General features: G+C 34.3%; 1 protein-coding gene across 3 annotated transcripts in view; it reads right to left on the bottom strand.

Moving 5' to 3' along the window:
• Positions 1-3172: 3172 nt before the first annotated feature.
• LOC131166431 (tRNA-specific adenosine deaminase TAD1) overlaps positions 3173-19322 on the bottom strand; it is a 40504-nt gene continuing 24354 nt past the window's right edge. For 2 of the 3 annotated variants that reach the window (XM_058124972.1, XM_058124974.1), the window contains 2 exons: positions 12318-12432; positions 3173-3891 (listed from right to left, as the gene is read on the bottom strand). In XM_058124972.1, the coding sequence (XP_057980955.1) occupies positions 12319-12432 (114 nt within the window). In that variant the 3' untranslated portion in view covers positions 3173-3891; position 12318. Of the gene's footprint in view, positions 3892-12150; positions 12433-19322 lie in introns of those variants that run through there. The other variant, XM_058124973.1, reaches the window with a different exon arrangement.

Below are 19322 nucleotides of genomic sequence, written 5' to 3'. Positions count from 1 at the left end.
AAATAATTAACTTTTGTTGATAAATCATTAATCTCGTCCAACTAGTTCAATACCATTCCCTGAAGTGAATGTGACTTTTTCTCAAGATCGTGGTAGTAAAAGGGGTCGTGGTAGAAAAAATTGTTAGACGCATGATCATCCTTCAAAGTATGAAAGTAAAGGTGTTGAAAAGACTCAAAGGAAATGGATAAAGAATAAAGAAAGTTCTGAATAAAATAACAAAGTGTAAAATAATGACAATATTTATTATGGGTGTAGAACAAAAGGTCATTAGTCTCGAATATGTCGCACTCCTAAACACCTAATTGATCTTTACAAAGCATCGTTAAAAAGAAAATGGAAAAATGCTTAAGTGAATTTGTCTAAACCTATTGATCCTAAGTATGAGTCTCCTTTAGATGTTGATTTTGATGTTTCTGATTTTTTTTTTTTTTTTTTTTTTTTGAATCCTGGTAGCAAAATTGATCATTTGATTGGGGATGGAAATGTCTACTATAAAATTATCTTCATGTTTATGTTATTTTGAAAAAATTAATTTATGTAATTTTTAAAAGTTTTACATATAATATGCTTGGTAATATTTTGTTATCTTTCTTAATTCTTAAATTTTATTTTTTATTTACTAAATCGTATAAATAAACTTGATAAAATGGAAGATGACATGTGTTTGGTGGACCGTAGCACGACTCACACAATTCTTCGTGTTAAAAAATATTTCTTGCAATTAACATTTGCACAAATTAATGTTAATACAATATCCGGCTCTACAAATGTAATAGAGGGTTCTCAAAGAGTTCATATTATGTTTTCAAATGAGTCAAAATTGTATATTGATGATGCGTTGTATTTTAATAGATCCCGAAGAAATCTACTAAGTTTTAAAGATATACGTCATAATAAATATCATGTTGAAACCAAAAATGAAGGAGATATAGAATATCTTTTAATTACATCTAGAGTTTCAAACCAGAAGATCATATTGGAAAAAATTTCAAATTTTTCATCTGACTTATATTTCACAAAAATAAGGATGGTTGAATCAAATTTTATGCAACGGAAGTGCTCCGAACTTAGAAGTTTTATACTTTGGCATGATCGTCTTGGCCATCCTGGTTCAACTATGATGTAACGAATCATTGAAAATACACATGGACATCTATTAAAGGATCAGAAAGATCTTTTACCTGTTGATTATTTTTGTATTTCTTGTGTTCAAAGAAAACTACTTGTTAGACCTTCTCTATATAAATTACTTTTAGAGTCTCCATCTTTTCTGCAAAGAATACAAGGAACTATTTGTGACTCAATCTATCCATCTTATGGACCATTTTGATATTTCATGATTTTAATTGATGCTTCCACTCGATGGTAACATGTTTGTCTACTTTCAACTCGTAATGTTGTTTTTGCTAAATTTATTGCTCAAATAATAAAGTTAAGATCAAGTTTTCCTGATCATCTCATTCAGACTGTCCATTTAGATCATGCAGGTGAATTTTCTTCAAAAGCATTTTATGACTATTGCATGTCAATAGAAATAAGTGTTAAACATTCTATTGCACATGTTCATACACAAAATGGTTTAGCAGAATCCTTCATTAAGCATTTACAATAGATTTCCACTTTTTAAAAATACTAAATAATTATTAGCAGGTAGTCACGCATAAAATTTGTATTTATCATATAACCCGTTTAGTGAAATTTTTATATTTAATAATCCGTAAAAATTTTTAAAAAAAAAATGAATGAATAGAAAAAAAAAAAAAAAAAAACATCAAAATTTACATTTATTACTTTAATTAGTAGTAGACATATGATGGCCCTTTACAGAAGTATATACATAATTTAATTGTATTTGTGTCTCACTACCACAATCGATAAAAAGTTAAATAATTAGTTGAGGGAAGCTATAAGTAAATAAATTAAATTATTTAAATTATTTATATGTTACTTTTATTTTATAATTGTAAACAAATATTTTAGCATTTCACATTTGCATTAGGTGAAAAAAAAAAAAAACTATTCATTTATTAAAGGTAGAAACAAAATGATCCTTGAAGTGGAAAATAACTTTTGCCACGAATTATTTGTTTTTCATGAGCACATTTCCTACAATGAAAAATGAGAGTAAAAAAGTTAAAGTGTTAAAATTTCTTCAAAGTAAAGGAAGGTTGATCATTTTTGAAGAATTTTTTTATGTGGAAAATAATTTGTGTCAATAGTAGATTAATATTCTCCGAAAAAAAAAAAAAAAAAAAACACAAGTTGGTAATGGTTAAAACTTGTTATTTAATTGATAAAAAATGAAAAAAAAAATAAAAAATAAAAGTTAATAGTTAAAATATATATATATATATACATTTGCAATTTGAGAAAGGAGTATAATGGAGGGATGACCCATAAAAATGAGAGTTTTAACAAATTCAGATGTATGGTGTTGACATTTTTTAGAGGTTAATAGGGAAAGACCCAACTCATAGTGATTGATATGGGAAGAATAGGCCAGATTCTTTAGAGTAGAGTCTCTGCACTTTTGACTTTGGGGTAACTATGTCGACATTTTTTCCCACAAGAAAAGCAAAAGGCTCAAAGACAACTACATGGGAACGATTGAGATTCTCAAGTTGCTCTGCTGCATATGAAGCTGGGAGGAAACTCAAGAACTGAGATCCATTGTTCACACTATTTATAAACAAGAGAAGATCTTGTGTTCTAGGATTTCCTTTTCAATGACTACCAGCAATAATTAAACTATAGGAGTGGGTTGTTTAAGTTGATTAATTTTATCTAAATTTTTTAAGCTCTCTTCATTGAGACTAGACTCACAATCCAACCATATATATAGGAAGCTAGTGCATCTTCATATAATATGCAAGACTTTGGATCATACAACCAAACATGCACGCAGATTGGCCATCGCTGTCTCGGCTGTGCTACCGAAGGCTCAAACAAACACACCAACAATTATTGAAGCGTATGTACCTATATATATATGTATGTGTGGGTGTATGTGTATGTGTGTGTCTATATATATATATATATATATATATATATATATATGAGCCGAACGTGAGGGTAGAGAAGATAAAAGTGGACAATAAGGATTGAAGATACCAACCAATTCAAATTTCTAAATTTCTAAATTACTGAAAAAAAAAAAAAAACACTCATGTTTGTCCTCTCGATACCTAATTGAAAGTATATTAAAAAAATTAAGCTTAAGAATGAAATTATTGAGTCGAGCATTATTTTTCTTACAACTAGTAGTGAAAAGTTATTAGGTATATTGCTAGTGTTACCACCTAACATAGTGGATGACACAGAAAAACTAAAATAATTTCAACATAGTGTCTCGTTTTTGTCAGAAAAAAATTGATTATAACTATACTCATCCGAATCCAAGACATATCCGAACGGAGGGCATAAATAATTTTTTTGAGAAATTAATGAGAAGCTGAGCAGTGTAAGGAATGACTTACAATATAAAGATTCCAGGAGTGGCCTGGAAAATTGAAGGCGATGACGAGGAGCGCGAAGAAGAAGAGGAGGAGGAGGAGGACAATGGCAGCAGCTACTGACCTCTTATTCTTTGAATCCAAACGCCAGATTGACAGTACTAGAAGCAGTACTGCTCTTGCGACATGACTTGCAAAAATTCTTCCTCCATCCCACCACCTGAACGCTTTATTCATCATTCTTCTTCTATTATTATTATTCCTTTTCCTACTGATCTCTCCTGCTTCCATATAATATGTAGTTACAGTTATCTGCCGCAGTAGTTGCCGGTGAATTAGGTTTCTGTATCTGAAAACTTAAATAAGAACACCGTCAATCCCTGTGTTTCTTTCGAGGCTGCCTGCCTGCCTGCCTTTTCCCGGTTGTGCCCGTAATCTGCTCCATGGAAATCTCCTTGACATTAGCAAGGCATTCTCTCATCCGCCAGACAAATTTTCTCCTATCTATTTCAATTTACCTTGAGGTAAACTATTAGCCCCTTAGTTATTACTTGCTTTTTGTTTTTTAAGAAAAAAAGATTACTGATGGAGGTGTTCAATTACAATTAGGTAAACAAAAAATTATATGCGTCTCCTTGACATCAACAAGGCATTCTCTCATCCGCCAGACAAATTTTTTCCTATCTTTTTCATTTTACCTTGAGGTAAACTTTTAGCCCCTCAGTTATTACTTGTTTTTTGTTTTTAAAGAAAAAAAGATTACTAATGGAGGTGTTCAATTACAATTAGGTAAACATAAAATTATGTCTTACTCAAATAGTTAGCCTTTTCAGACTATAATATATATATATATATATATATATAGAGAGAGAGAGAGAGAGAGAGAGAGAGAGAGAGAGAGATATGCAGCCTAATTGATTTTAAATGATAAGTCATTTTAGGAAAGTTTGGCTTACATTGATAAATTACCAATCCAAAATCAGTGAAAATTCAAGCATATGATTGATAGTCTACATGCTGTAACGTAATAATTTTAATTCAAATAATTAGCTTTTCTCAACAAAAAAATAAAAAGACAATTTTTTCCTTACAATGAAAATGAATTTTAAAAAAAAATGTTACATAAAATATATAAAATTAAGTACTAAATTCAATTTCAATTCCATTGGCACACTGAAATCAAATAGATTTGAAATGTAATGTAATGAAAAATCATGACAAATATGTCAAAATATAAAGATTAAAACCACGCATCCTATTGCATTCTCACATACTAAAGCAAACATCATACATATTATTCAAAAAAAACACACACACAAACACACACACACACACACGTGCATGCACATGCCGAATGACATCTTTTCAGCAGTCAATATTTCTTTTACAAGGCAAATTTCAAGTACTTTCACTTCAAATTTCTTTTTGACTGAAAATTAAGTTGTTTATTCCTCTCTTTTTGGGTTTTTTGTAAAAATATTGGAATTTTTTAACAAGCATATTTTGTACTTTATGTATACTCATAGTTTCCAAATTGAGGTATTGTTTGTTATGGAAGAGTGGTGTTGCAAGAAGAGTAATACCCAAAACCTATTAACTAGGACAAAAATTCCATTGGACTACTTCAGAACTCTGCCATGGCTATGTAAAAAATGCATATCATTTGAACCAAAAATGTTCATCTTCTCAACGACCAATAAAAATTTATTCCCCGCCCCCCCCCCCCCCCTCCCTCTCTCTCTCTCTCTCTCTCTCTCTCTCTCTCTCTCTCTCTTCTCCAAGCTGTGCTATAGCATGGATCTGTGAGATATTTAAACAGATTTATGCGCTGCTCATCAAAGGGGAAAAATGAAAAAACCAAAACTCTTGACCATCCAATTTTAAGAAACTATTAGGTTAAATAAGAGCAAGATAACAAGCTAGCAATTTTAACGTATGATTTCCAAGAACCTTTGATTACCAATTAATCCATCAAAATAATAGGCACATCTTTTAACCCTACTTAAATACTGAAGTCTTAATCAGTTGGAACAGGCTGCATGGAAAGATGGATTTTTTTTTTTTTTTAAAGATGGTACATGAAATCCTTTTAGGGCTGGCTGACAAATCTAATGGAATAATATGTTTTTCCTTTTACCTATCTCCACTTAAATATCAAACTCTTGTTTTAATAAGAACATATTATCCGGGAAGATGGGAAAAATGTTCCCAAACGGCCAAACCCATCCAGAAAACTTTTCTATATGGTGGCACCCAGGACTCTTAAAGCACCCGATTAATCTACCTGCCCATGCCTTTACCCCTCTCCATTTAGAAACCAAAATTTTGAAAAGCCACAACCCCAAGAGTCGAACATTAGAATCTACTGAGGTACAATGTAAACATGACACATCAAGGACAAATCACCCAGTCTATAACACATCAACCATGTTAGTTCAACATCATAACCAAAAAAAAAAAAAAACAAACAAACTAAACACATTTAGTACACCCACAGTAATGAACATAAATTACCAGCAACAACCACTCCATTTAACTCGTTACCAATTCGTAGAAAACCTTGGGAAAAGTATGCCCTATATTCTAAGCCCCACTACTCAAACAATTCCTTCTTTAACTGTTCAACTAACTTATGCATGTAGTCATTGTCAAAGTAGTATTCAACTTGGTTTTGTTTGGCAAGTCTCAAAGCCACCAAGGCGATTAAAAATAACTATACATACCTATCATTCCAAATCATGCAGCATCAATTAGCACTGTTTGGGGAAACATCAAGTTTAGACCATACAGAATAGGTCTCACAACATGTGAACATACAGATAAGCATGTCCAATCCAGTCCTAAGGTCCATACATCTATGTTCCGAAACAAGAATGGACTTGTTCTACACCAGAGGGATATGGCATATACCCAATGGAAGTTCATGTTCAGACTAGGTAGATGGAAGAGTATGTGTGTACAGCCTTAACCATGGTTGAATGATTGATAGGGTAAAATAAGACCTAATGTCAATGACAGGCCTCTCCCTCTATTTATAATATATGTCAAATACAATGACCATAATAGCCTTGCTAACTCACACTGACTAACACAACTCTTTAACACATGCTAATAATGCTAAACGAACAAATAGCCATTAACACTTCCATCAAGCTGGAGCATATATACCATATGCTCATAGCTTGTTACAAATGAATTTCACACAAGCACCTCCCAAGGCTTTAGCGAACAAATCAACAACCTGAAAATCAGACTTCAAATGAGTGGTTGTAATAAGCTTCTATACAAGTTTCTCCTAAACAAAGTGGCAATCAACTTCAATGTGTTTTGCCACTTATGGAAGACCGTGTTGGAGGCAATATAGATAGCAGTTCGATTATCACACAGCAACTCCATAGGCTAGGAATGTGGAAGTTCTTTCAACATGTTCTTCAACCAAACAAGTTCACATGTAGTGTGAGCCATATTCCTATACTATAACTCAGCACTCTTGACCTTGCCACCACAGTTTATTTCTTACTCTTTCAAGAAACCAAATTTCCCACCAACAAAGATGCAATACCCAATTTTGGATCTTAGGTCTGAAGGCTATCCGACTCAATCTGCATCTGTATATCATTGAATATAAGTCAATGAGTGTGACACCGATTCTGATATAAGAGACCTCTCCTTAGTGCACTTTTGAGATATCTCAAAATGTGAACTACTGCAGCCTAGTGACTTGTTCTCAAAGAATCAAGAAACTGATGCACAACACTTACTGCAAAAGATATATCTGATCGAGTAACTGGGATAATTCAACTTTCCAACAAGTCTCTAGTACAGTCCTAGGTTAGACAACAAATCCCCATATCTAGCACTAACTTGCTGTTGAAATCCATGGATGTATCAATACATTTGAATCCCAACAGCCAGTCTCCTCTAGAAGATCAAGAACATACTTTCAGGGTGCAAGACTGCTACCATACGAGATCTCAATACTTCTATACCCAAGAAGTACTTCAATGATCCCAAATCTTAGGCCTAGAATTTATTTTGTAGGAAAAGCTTTAGATCCTAGATACCTTGATCATATCCAGTAATTACAATATCATCCACATACACAATAAGCAAAATCCTGCCAGATGGAGTACGATGATAAAATACAAAGTAATGCACTGCACACCATTGGAGGCGAAACTCAAGTACAACAGCATTGAATCAACCAAATCATGCTCTCAGAGAATATTTTAAACTGTATAATGATTTCTTAATCCAACAAACTAAGCCTAACTCCTAAGCAACAAACCCAAGTGATTGCTCCATATAGATCTCCTATTAAAGACCACCATGTAGGAATGCATTCTTCACATCAAACTAATTTAGAGGCCAATGATAAGTAGTGGCTAAGGAGATCAACAAGCGTACAGAAGCAAGTTTAGCGACCAAAGAGAAATGAGTCTACACTCAGAGTTCCCCAATTAACATAAGTGATCACAGAAACTATTTGTAGGTATATGCGTACATGGGATATTTATAAATCCGAGCATCGAGACATCAAGAGGTTTAGATTGGCTTCCCTCCAAATTGTGATACTTGTTGGCTCTATACCATTGAGAATAGACAAGATGGCTGTGATTGGTAGAAGAAAAGGTGCTGAACTAAAAGTCCAAACCATACATTTGAGTAAATCCATTAGCAACACGACGGGCCTTCAATCAAGCAGGGAACCATCTAGATTGACCTTCACAACATACACCCAACAACCAACCAACCACATACTTATTAGGAGGTAAAGGTACCAACTCCCAAGTATCACTATCTTGTAGTGCATGCATCTCTTCAATCATTGCATTCCTCCACCAAGAATAGGACGGGGCTTCAAAAATAGATTTTGGGAGGACAAAAATACTAACCAACAACAATAATATGAGGGTGACAAGAAAGCATAACAAACAAAATTAGAGATTGAATATGTTGTACAACTATGTTTACCATTATAAATAGCAATGGGAGGATCAACATCTTAGGAAATAGGATCATTTGAAATAGGAACTAAAGGTGTAGGAAAGTGGAATCTGAGAAGGTTCTCCTACCTTGATTCTTCGTGTATATACCTAAAAATTGGGATGATCTAAGCGGCGAGAAGGACTCAAGTTGGATGAAGATGCAGGAGGATTGGATACAAATATTAGATTAGGATTTGGAAAGCAAGGTAGAGGAAGGGATTCATAACGGTCAATAGAACTCAAGGAATCAAAGTAGTCAAAAAAAGTGACATCAACAGATACAAAGAATCGATGTAAAGTAGGGCTACAACATCAATATCCCTTTTTAAGTATAGGAATACCCCATAAAAATACATTTATAATGCAAAGATCCAACTTATCCATTTGTGGAGTAAACTAATGGATAAAAGACAACCAAATATACAAAGAGGAAGGCAAAACAAAGGAGCCTTGGGAAGACAATTGAATATGGGATTTTACCACTAAGGACAGAAGATGGCGTTTTATTAATGAGAGCAAACAGTGAGCACAACATCACACTAAAAAACTTTGGGGACATTCATTTGATATAATAGGGTATGAATATGTCTGCTTTTCCGTTTGCAACTCCATTCTGTTGTGGAGTGTGGGCACAAGATGGTTGATGGATCATACCAAAATTAGTCATATAGGTACTAAATTGGGTATTGAAGTACTCCTTAGCATTATCACCATGAAATGACTAAATTGGGTATTGAAGTACTCCTTAGCATTTCACTATGAAGTATCTCGACTAGCATATCAAACTAAGTCTTTATTTAAGAATAGAAGGCACAAAAGATATTAAACAACTCAAAACGATCTTTCATCAAATACAACCAAGTCATCTTGGAGTAGTCATCAAAAATTGTAACGAAGTACCAAAACCCCAATTTCAACGTGACACAATTAGGATCCCAAACATCAAAGTGGACGAGCATGAAAGGACTATCAGCCGGTTTGTTGACCCAAGAAGTAAAGAAAACACTATGATATTTTCCCAACTGACAAGACTCACATTCAAGACTAGACATAAAACTCAAGGTAGCAACTAGGTGTTTCTATTTGTTCATGAACAGATGGCCAAGGCGACAATAGATTTGAAGCAGTGTAGCAACAGCCGTGCAGGCACTAGCAGAAGAGAACAACTCAAAGTAGTGAAGTCCACTAGTCTCATGTCCTATGCCAATTGTCTTCCTCGTCTTCAAATCCTAGATAACCACAGAATCAGGAAAGAAGGTTACAGAACAATTTAGTGCCTTTTTAAGCTAACATGAGATTAAGGGGATTTAGGAATGTATAAAACAGAAGAAAGAGAGATGGAGGGAGTAGGATTTACTATTCCTATCCCCCTAACTATAGTTGTGGACCCATCAAGGTCTTAAATTTCAATTTCAACTCAAATTTCGAAGCTCCAAAAGTACGGAAATTTCGACAAATATTTCGATTTTGATGTCGATTTCAATTTTGATTTGAAAAAATAACGGAAACTAGTAGTAAAGCATGGAATTCTTTGTGAAACTTTAGAAATGGTTAACAAACATAAAAATATAAGTTTTAAGACTAATATATTACAAATTAAATACATCTATGTTTTGTATAAGGTGGAAAAGTTGTAAAATAGTATGTGTATCAAACATGTTTGTAAGATAATGTACATTAAACATATTCAGTTAATGCAAATGAAATTCATAAATCTTTTAAATATTATTTATTATGCAAATATTGATAATTTAGACATGAATGGTTAAATAAAATATTACTATAAGTTTATTTTTTCATATAATTTCAAAAGCATTTGTGATAACCTTTTGTTTCAATAAAATAAATTAAAAGAGAAATTTCACTTCACTCTCGAGGTTTTAATAAATTTCCACAAATTTCGCTAAAATTTCGAGGTTCCGATAAATTTCGGATGATTCGTTGAGATTTTGACGGAAATTATGCAAGAGGGAAATCGACTACCATTTCGATTTTGAAGGTAACGGAAATCAAAAATTTCGACAGTTTCGTGGAAATTTAAGACCATGGGACCCATCAGCAAGGATAACTTGAGATAGATATTTAGGATATTGGAGGGTAGAAAAGAAGTTGGTTACACCTATCATATGATCAGTAGTAGCAGAGTCGATAATGCAAGGAGTAGTGGGAGAGATACCAAATGACATACAACTATAGTATTACCCTTCAAGCAAAAGATACAATATGATGCTTGATACTCTAGGAATTTCAAATACTATTCCTCCGGGACAGTTTTAATGCACTATTCACCTAAACAAATTCCTGATGATGGAAACACACTTTTGGGATTTGAAGACGCCATCCCAACATTCACAGAACCTCTATACAGCAGCAAATACACAGAAAAAAAAAATGCTCTTGGGATTCCAAAAATGAAATTCTGGACCAACCAAAACAATGACAAACAAACTTCTGGTCCAACCGAAACAACAACAAACTTCCAGATCAACCGAAACAAACAGAAACAATTCAACCACTAATTCAACATGAATGAGTCATCAATAACTAGACATAGCACTTCTACAGCCCCACAAATCAATGTATAAATGCTGCCACTGCTCCAAGAGACTTAGACACTGTCCCAAGAAACCAACACATAGCTCTAACGGCACCAAACAGCCTCTATACAGTAGCAAATCAGAAATATACAACGGACAACATCCTCCTGGAATTCATGGACACCATCACAACACACAACGTTCGACAACCAGATCAAACCACCAGCACACAATAAACAAGACAAAAACGAATCAAGAACACAGCCATAACACTGTGCCAGGCCTCAATGAACTCAATGAACATTAACCAACAGATTTGGGCATTAGCAAACAACCATTACCATAGTGTCACACATGAGCAACTAAAAAGAGTGATATCTTTGGACAAAAAAAATGACAAACTTGGTATCATGGTATGGAGAAGGATTCAAGACATTTGGGAGGAAATTGGAGCAAAAAATGGCTGCTCAAGGCATCTCACGTGCTGGCGCGTCAGGTCTGCACTTCTGGCTTTCAGCCGGCGCATGGCAGCTCCTCTGGCTGTGAAATTTTGCAGGCTGGCATATTGGCTGGTTCTGTGGCTTGCTATGTGGTTAATTTTGCAAAATATGAGGTATTTCTTGAGGTGTTGAAGAGGACAACAGCATCCAGGATTTTTCTGGCAACCGCCGCTTTTTCCAGCAACTTCTGAACCTGCTCCTGGACTTTGGTGATGCTGATGATCCTTCTACAGCACCAGGTTGCGTGGTATTATGATGTTTAGGATTTGATTTAGCGGCGGACATGCAATTAGGGTTTAGATCGGATCTTGCTCTAATACCTCATTGAATAATTGGGTAAAATAAGACCTAGCATCAATAATAGGTCTCTCCCTCTATTTATAACATATGTCAAATACAATACCAATGACCATAATACCCTTACTAACTCACACTTACGAACATAACTGTAATGCATACTAATAATGCTAAATGACTGAATAACCATTAACAATCATGGTTGAAGGGTAAGCATGTTTTCTGATCCAAGATATGAAGAATGTATTCCTTGTAGCTCAATATTTATCTAGAGATCTATTTTCGAATCCTCCAATGATATAAGTACAGACGAGAGAGAGAGAGAGAGAGAAGATAATGTCTAAGCCAGCCATAATCATATTGCAATTCTATATTGAAGCATTGAAGCAAATTTGTCATCATTAACCCCATCAATTGAAAATGTTAGTTAAGCTCAGTAATGAAGCAAAGCCATTAATTGGAACCATTCCTGTTACTCATCCAAATACAAGGCCAGCCACGGTAAACTCATTAAAAATCTGTACAACATATAGAGCTCACCTCATTGTCTCGTAATTGAGAAGGCCTCAAAGTCTAAGGGTTTCGATTGCCAATTGCCGAAAGATGGACTACCTTTAAATAATTTTGAAGCTGAACTGTATTCTAGAGCCCTTTCCTGCAAAATTAGTACCACATAAATAACAGGTGACAAGATCATAATTGAATAGGTTGGAAATGAAATAGATATAATAACTTACAGAAAAAAGCACACAAAAGTTAATGCTATTTTGTCCAACATAAGATAGGACCAGACATCCCCATGCTGAAATTTGGGGATGGTCATTTCTTGTCTATTCCATGTCATGAGTTAATAAAAAATTTTGCATGGTCATTTACTTCATTATGATGATATATTTTCTTTTAAAAATTATTATAATTATATGTTGTGACCATTCCATGCCTAGCTTATTCCACTCCACAAACTAAATGTAACCCAGAGAGTGTCTAGTTTAAACCAACTCAAGGATTTTGACTAGTACCAATAATGTGCCTTGATGCCACTTTTCACTATAATTTATTATCCATCATTAAATCTGTTATGAAAAAATTTAATTCAGTTAACCGAATTACCCAAATTAAGAATTAATTAAAATTTAAATATAAAATAGATATATATTATATGCTAGGGTCCTCTCCTCTGTGCCCGACTGGCCAACTGTTCGTGTCCTCTCATCTGCATCGCAGCTTCTCGATGACTCAGTCTCAGACCCTCAATTTTCCTTCTCCAATTCTCTTTCAAAGTCTTCTCTGTGCCACAGCCTCTCCAGTCTCCCCTCTCGGTCTCAGACCTCAGTTCTCCTTCTCCTTCAGTCCTTCTCCACTTCTCCTTCTCCCTCTTCGCAAATCGTCTCTTCAATCTTCGTTGCTTTGCTTGAGGCTCAGGCCTTAAGCGTCAGCGGCTAAGCCCCTCTTCCCACTTCCCAGTTCTCAATTCTTGTCCCGATCTTGATCCCAAATCCCTCTTCCACTCTTCCCTGAGCTGGATGGGGCGACTCAGGTACATATTCTATTTTTTTAATAATTAAGTTTAATTATTTCAGTTAGATTCGGTTAACTGAATTGCCCGAAAAGGGATTCGGTCGGGTTCGGTTCAGGTAACTCTCCTTGTTCGGTCGGTTCGATTAACAGAATTTATTAACCGAAATTTTTGGTTAATTCGGTTAATTAACCGAAATTTTCGGTTAATTCGGTTAATTAACCAAATTTGGCCGAACCAACAATTTGCTCACCCCTACTCCACACACTCTAAACTTTCACACCATGAGCATAAGAGTCAATATATTTTCTACTCTACAAAGATAAAGGCCACTAAACAGAAGAAACTATGATGGGCAATGAACAAAAATAATATGAAATGGAGCACCTTTTTTGACATTGAGACATGATAATTGTTGACCCCACAAGGTGATTTTTCTAATTACAAAATCTCTCCTATGTCATTTGAACCAAGTAAAATGTCACAGGTCCATGTAAGTTAATTTTATACTAGTTATTTCACTAAGACTACCTCACGACATCTCAAGACAAACTCAATTTCACAATACATGTGTTTTCAAAATACTGCAACTGCTTGCAGAGACAAGTCATAAGCTATCTCATCCACTTGTGATTCTTTAGAGTTTCAAATTTATAAATAGACTTCTTCATGGTCCATAAACATCATTCTAGATATGTTCATTCTTTCTTCAACTCTTTTCTTTGTAAACTGATCATTTTTTATTCAAACGCTTATCTCGTTATGAGAACTATATAAAGTTGATTTCTATCCATAAACATGTTCAACTTTTTAAAGAAAATCCTCTTTATTATTCAGTGAAAAAATAATTCTGAAAATATTTTTCTATTAGATGGAACTGTGGATATTGGCCGAATCTGTTCAAAACACTAGACTCTTTAATTTTTGAAAATAGTTTCCTTTGAATAATGTGCTTTAACTTGAAGGTTACTAACTGATTCATGGACTTTATGAACATTGTTCCTTGAAAAATTTGAGATTTCCATGAAAAGCTTTTAAAACCTTATTCCTTAAATATTTCCAGTAATTAAAAATTTTATGGGACTTCAAATTGTTTCATAGACAAATTCTTTCAATAGAAGAAAGAGATTTGAATTGCATATCTTGCTAAGAATATACTAGCATATTCATTTTGACATGGATTGTTATGACCTAGTGTAAAATTTGGTTCACAGATTCAAATTCCTGGGAATCTTCATTGATTCCCTATCATTCCCATGTTTAGTTCAAATTTTGTAGTCAAGAATCCCATTCCCAAGAATAGAACACATTCCCATAAAGTTCTTCAACATGACCATCCTATTCTCATTTTAAAAGGTGGGTATCCTAATTCCCAACCAAGGGGAGTCATCAAAAGAATTATGAAGTGACGAAAAAGACCCTAGTTATATTATTAAATCCAAAACTACCCTCACTTCTGTATAATAAAGCCCCTTCTCCCTCACACTCGGCTCTACACTCATGAAAGGATTTTTAAAATAATGTGGAAATTTTGGAGTGGAAATTGGTGTTTGCTCACATGAATTTTAAAGTTAAATTTTGTTGGTTCAAATAATGTAGAATGTCCAAAAAATAAAAATAAAAGGTATGCACATGATTAAATGAACATAATCTAACATAAGGGTTGTACAAAAATTACCAAAAAACTGAAACCAAACGATGGTTTTAAATCGCAGTAGCGGGTAGTGTAACGTTACGGTAACGGGTGTAATGGGAAGCGGGAGTAGTAAACGTTACATAACGGGAAGCGGGTGTAACGACCGTGAATTTTTTTGAAGCACGCACAACCTTGTGCATATTAGTATACTTGCATAGTTTAAGCTTTTAGGCCTTCTTCGAACAAGTTTGCATATTTTGGATCCTTTAATTTGAGTAACTAAGTTACTTAGTAAGGGCAACAAGTTTACATTTGTTTTAAACCATGAATATTACGTGTGCGTGCATATTTATAGTTCTCATTGTTCTTATCTGTGATAAATTCTTATGTGTGCTAAATTAATTAATAAAACAAAATACATTATATACTCCATTAATCTATTAGACACATAAGACATACAAATAATACAAATATAAAATAGCTAGAAAAAGAAAGAAGGTTGAAGTTGAAAGAAAAAAAAAAAAAAAACATAAATATCACATTACTAATATTATAAAAATAAAATATTTTCCTAACAAGTTAGTATTTTTAAATTATTAATTAATGCATCCCTTATGAGTATTTAAAGAAATAGTAAATTTTGTATCATTGTCATCCTCATTATAATCATTTCCCCCTCTCCACATGGTATATGATTTATGAAAGAGAGGGAAAAAGTGAGAAGAAAAAGTAAAAAATAAAATAAATTTTTTGGTGCAAGTGTGTAACAGTCACATAACGGTTGTAGCGGCCTTTACGTAACGGTCACAGTCCGTAACAGCCACTACAAGCGTGATTTTTTTTCCCACTGATTTCGCAGTGTGTAACGGTATCAGCAAGCCGAAAAACCATCGCGGCCGTTATATAAAACCATGAACCAAACTGTTTGATATTTCAGTTCTCTTTTTCAGCTACAATTTTCAGCTTGGGTTTGTTAAATTTCTTAAATTCGGTTAAAACTGAATATATATATATATATATATATATATATATATTATTTCAATTTCTTATATTATGTTCTATACAGTTCTGGTATTTCTTTGTATCTTTGTTGTTCTGAAGATTATAATTACATTTATTAAAACAATATATTGTTTACTTTTTTTTTTTATCAGGATTAGATTCGAGTAATGGCTTTAAAAAAGAGATAATATTGATGAAGGCTATTTCCTCCCCCATAAACAATGTGGGACAAGGACAAGCTCCTCCCCACCCACTACAGTACCTTGTGCCCCAAACGCTTCTCTGCTCCTCTCACCTAAAACTTCTAGCCATTATGGATCCACCTCCACTGTCCGATGTACCAGCGCTGCAGCCTGATGGAGGACTTGGCAGACCCCTGAGATTATGGTATGATATCTTTCACTCATCCTGCTCCTTAATTTTAAGGCTGCACTATCATCTCTAACACCTGAAATATTAAAAATGAAAAACATAAAAAGTGGAGGAGCTGGAATATAATGCAGGGGGTTCTATTCTTATTTTTGTATTGTTTACTATTATCCATTTCCAGGCTTTTGGTTTCTCTCCTGCTGTGGTTTATTTACTAGTTGCCATCCGGGTATGTCCCAGCCAGGGCCATCGCATCCTCTATGACAACACCCACCTTCTAATCGCTTTGCAGCAGCCGTTCGTCCCACATCGGATGCACACAAAATCTAAGAGCCTTAACCCCCTTATAAAATGGCAGCTTGACTCCCTCTTCTCTATCATCGCAAGCTTGGGCTGAAGCTACCATTGTAAGAGTCTTTGGGCTGGCTTTCAATTGGCAGCAAGAATTCTGCTAGGAGTCCAAAATTTAAAACCTAAAGTATAAATTTTAAAATTATTACTAACCAATAAAAAACCAAACAAAATCGCTGAACTGTTCGTCACCATTTTAACCAAACTGCGGTTTCCAGTTTGATATCGGTTCTGCAGTATTAGAAACTGAAAATTTTCAGTTCAGCTATTGGCATAGGGTGAAACCGAACCATTTAGAACAAATTACAGTGCTACCTGACATGCATATGTATAAATTGCATGCTATTATTACTATTCTGCTATTATTATTTAAAAACTAGTTGTACTATTGAATTGGCTTTGAACTCTGCAGTAATTTATAATCTTATTTAAATTATCAATGAGTTGGATAGTTTTAAGTTTTAGCAATTTATTTTATCTATTGAATTTTGTGCTAAAATATTATGCATAAGCATTCTTTTTTGGTGAAATATCATTCGTCCAGCTTAAAGATATTTTGAGAATAGCAAATTAATTCTTCATCATTCCCAAGAATAAAACAAACATAGGAATACCACAGGCTTGGGAATCTACCAATAATATGCTTTTAAAATAAACAGAGAATCCCATATACTCAAGAGAATCCTATATCCCAAGTATCACAATTCTCTGGAATCACAATATTGGATGGCACGAGCCGCACAGCATCTATAGCGTTTATACTATTTCCTTTATTCATTTATTGAATTTTGAGCAAGGTAACTCTCTTGGAAACTCATTTTATAATTATAGTATATTTTTATATATTAGTAAAAAAATTTGGGAATATTTTCAACAATTTTATGAAGCTTCAAACATCTAATAATCGGGAGGTTAATGGATTAAATAGGAGTCAGAATTCAGGAGAACATTAAAAAACCCAAGAGAACTATTGTGATGTGAGCTACTAGTTGGAACACCTCTTAAGACATCTAAATGGGATTGTAGAGAGAAAAATCTTATTCATTCTTCTTCTTCCCTTTCTAATGATTTTCTATTATGCTACCAGTGAGGACTTAAGCTGAATGTATTGAAGAGAGTTCCTATTTGTTGATTGAGTCTCTCTATTTCAGTGTATATTTCTTTTTGTATTTTCGTCCTGCACGTGCAACTGCTATTGTTGATGGTGGATATACCAATATGGATTCTTAGGGTATAGGTGGTTGAATTATTGTCGAACCACTATAAAAAGTGTTTTCTCTCTCTTCCATTCTCTCTATAATTTTCTTGATTGGTTTATTTGTGCTTGTTGATTTAAGTGTCCAATTGTTAGCACACAACTATCATTGTTCACCCAATTAAACCAAACACTCCCCCCATCTGTGGCGGCCCTCTTCTCCTCTTGGTTGCCATTGGAACAATAATCAAGGAGAAAAGTGCACAAAACAAGAAGTCTATAGGGGACGGGAAATATCCTCCACAAAATTTACAAAAGAATCCAAGTTTTTACTAGTCTCCTCTCAATCATAACTGCAGTATAGAAAATCAGGAGTTTTTTACATGTCCAGTTGTTTATTTTTCCCTTCATGTGCACTAGCATTTTCTTTCTTTCCAAACAAACCAAAAAGTTACCAATGATACTTTATCCCATGGTCATTGTCCTTTCTTCTATGCATTGAACCTTTCCAAGCATCTAACTATTTTTTCATACCTTCAACCACAACGCAGTGAATTCCCAAAGTGAGATAAATCAGGATTCAAAGGGCCTTCCGCCATCAGCAATGAAGGTGACTAGCTGTCTCTTCCTCTTATTTAGAAAGGTAGCAGCTGCTAACAACAGAATTCCCACTATTTTTAAAATTTTCCGATGTGAGCATTCGGTCCTGGAGTAGCTTCCAATGCAAAGGAAGACATTAAGAAGGGGTTTCGGTCCTCCAAAATAGCCTCTGTGTATTTTTTATTTTTATTTTTTGGAAGGGGGGGGGGGCGGGGGGGCAAGAAACCATGAAATTTCTTCTCTCTTTCCTTTTGTGAAGTTGACAGTAGTTAGACTGTACTGTGAAATGATCTGATTTAGTATATGATCATACTTTCCACTGGTGGGCTACAGGCTACTTCCCAAGAAAATAAGCTTTTGGGAATAAATGGTGATCTAGTGTGTCTTAGAATCTAAGAGCTCTCATCCCAGAAGATCTGGGAGTCAAGCCTCATGGACCGTGTTTATTCCATAATTGCATTTTTTGTAGTACATTTTGTTACATATCATTGGTCCTAATTCCTAACAGCTTAAGCTTTTGGAATAATTAGTAATCTAACGAGATATCAGCACCCCCGTTGAGGAGGTCTTGGGTTCAGTATCATGATCTATGTTTGTTGCCTCGTAATCTGCATTTATTCCCCTGTTGTGACATGTTTTGTTTTGTTTTTCCTTTTTTCCTTTTTTGTGTTATAGTGCAATCTACATCAGTCTACATTCATCCATTCAAGATCCATCAGTTCACATCTCCCCATGCAAGATCAGCTGCATTCACACGTGAGAGGAAATGTCAGATAGAATGAATACATTGTTTGGACCTGGGATGGATTTTGGGTAGTCTAGGATTTGAGGACATGAGCCGACTGAATGAATGGACCAAAAGTTCAAATGTATAAA

The sequence above is a fragment of the Malania oleifera genome, chromosome 10 (assembly GCF_029873635.1).
Source record: "Malania oleifera isolate guangnan ecotype guangnan chromosome 10, ASM2987363v1, whole genome shotgun sequence".
NCBI classification, from domain to species: domain Eukaryota; kingdom Viridiplantae; phylum Streptophyta; class Magnoliopsida; order Santalales; family Ximeniaceae; genus Malania; species Malania oleifera.
The sequence above is the reverse complement of the archived record's forward strand: the minus strand, read 5'-3'. Positions and strand labels throughout refer to the sequence as shown.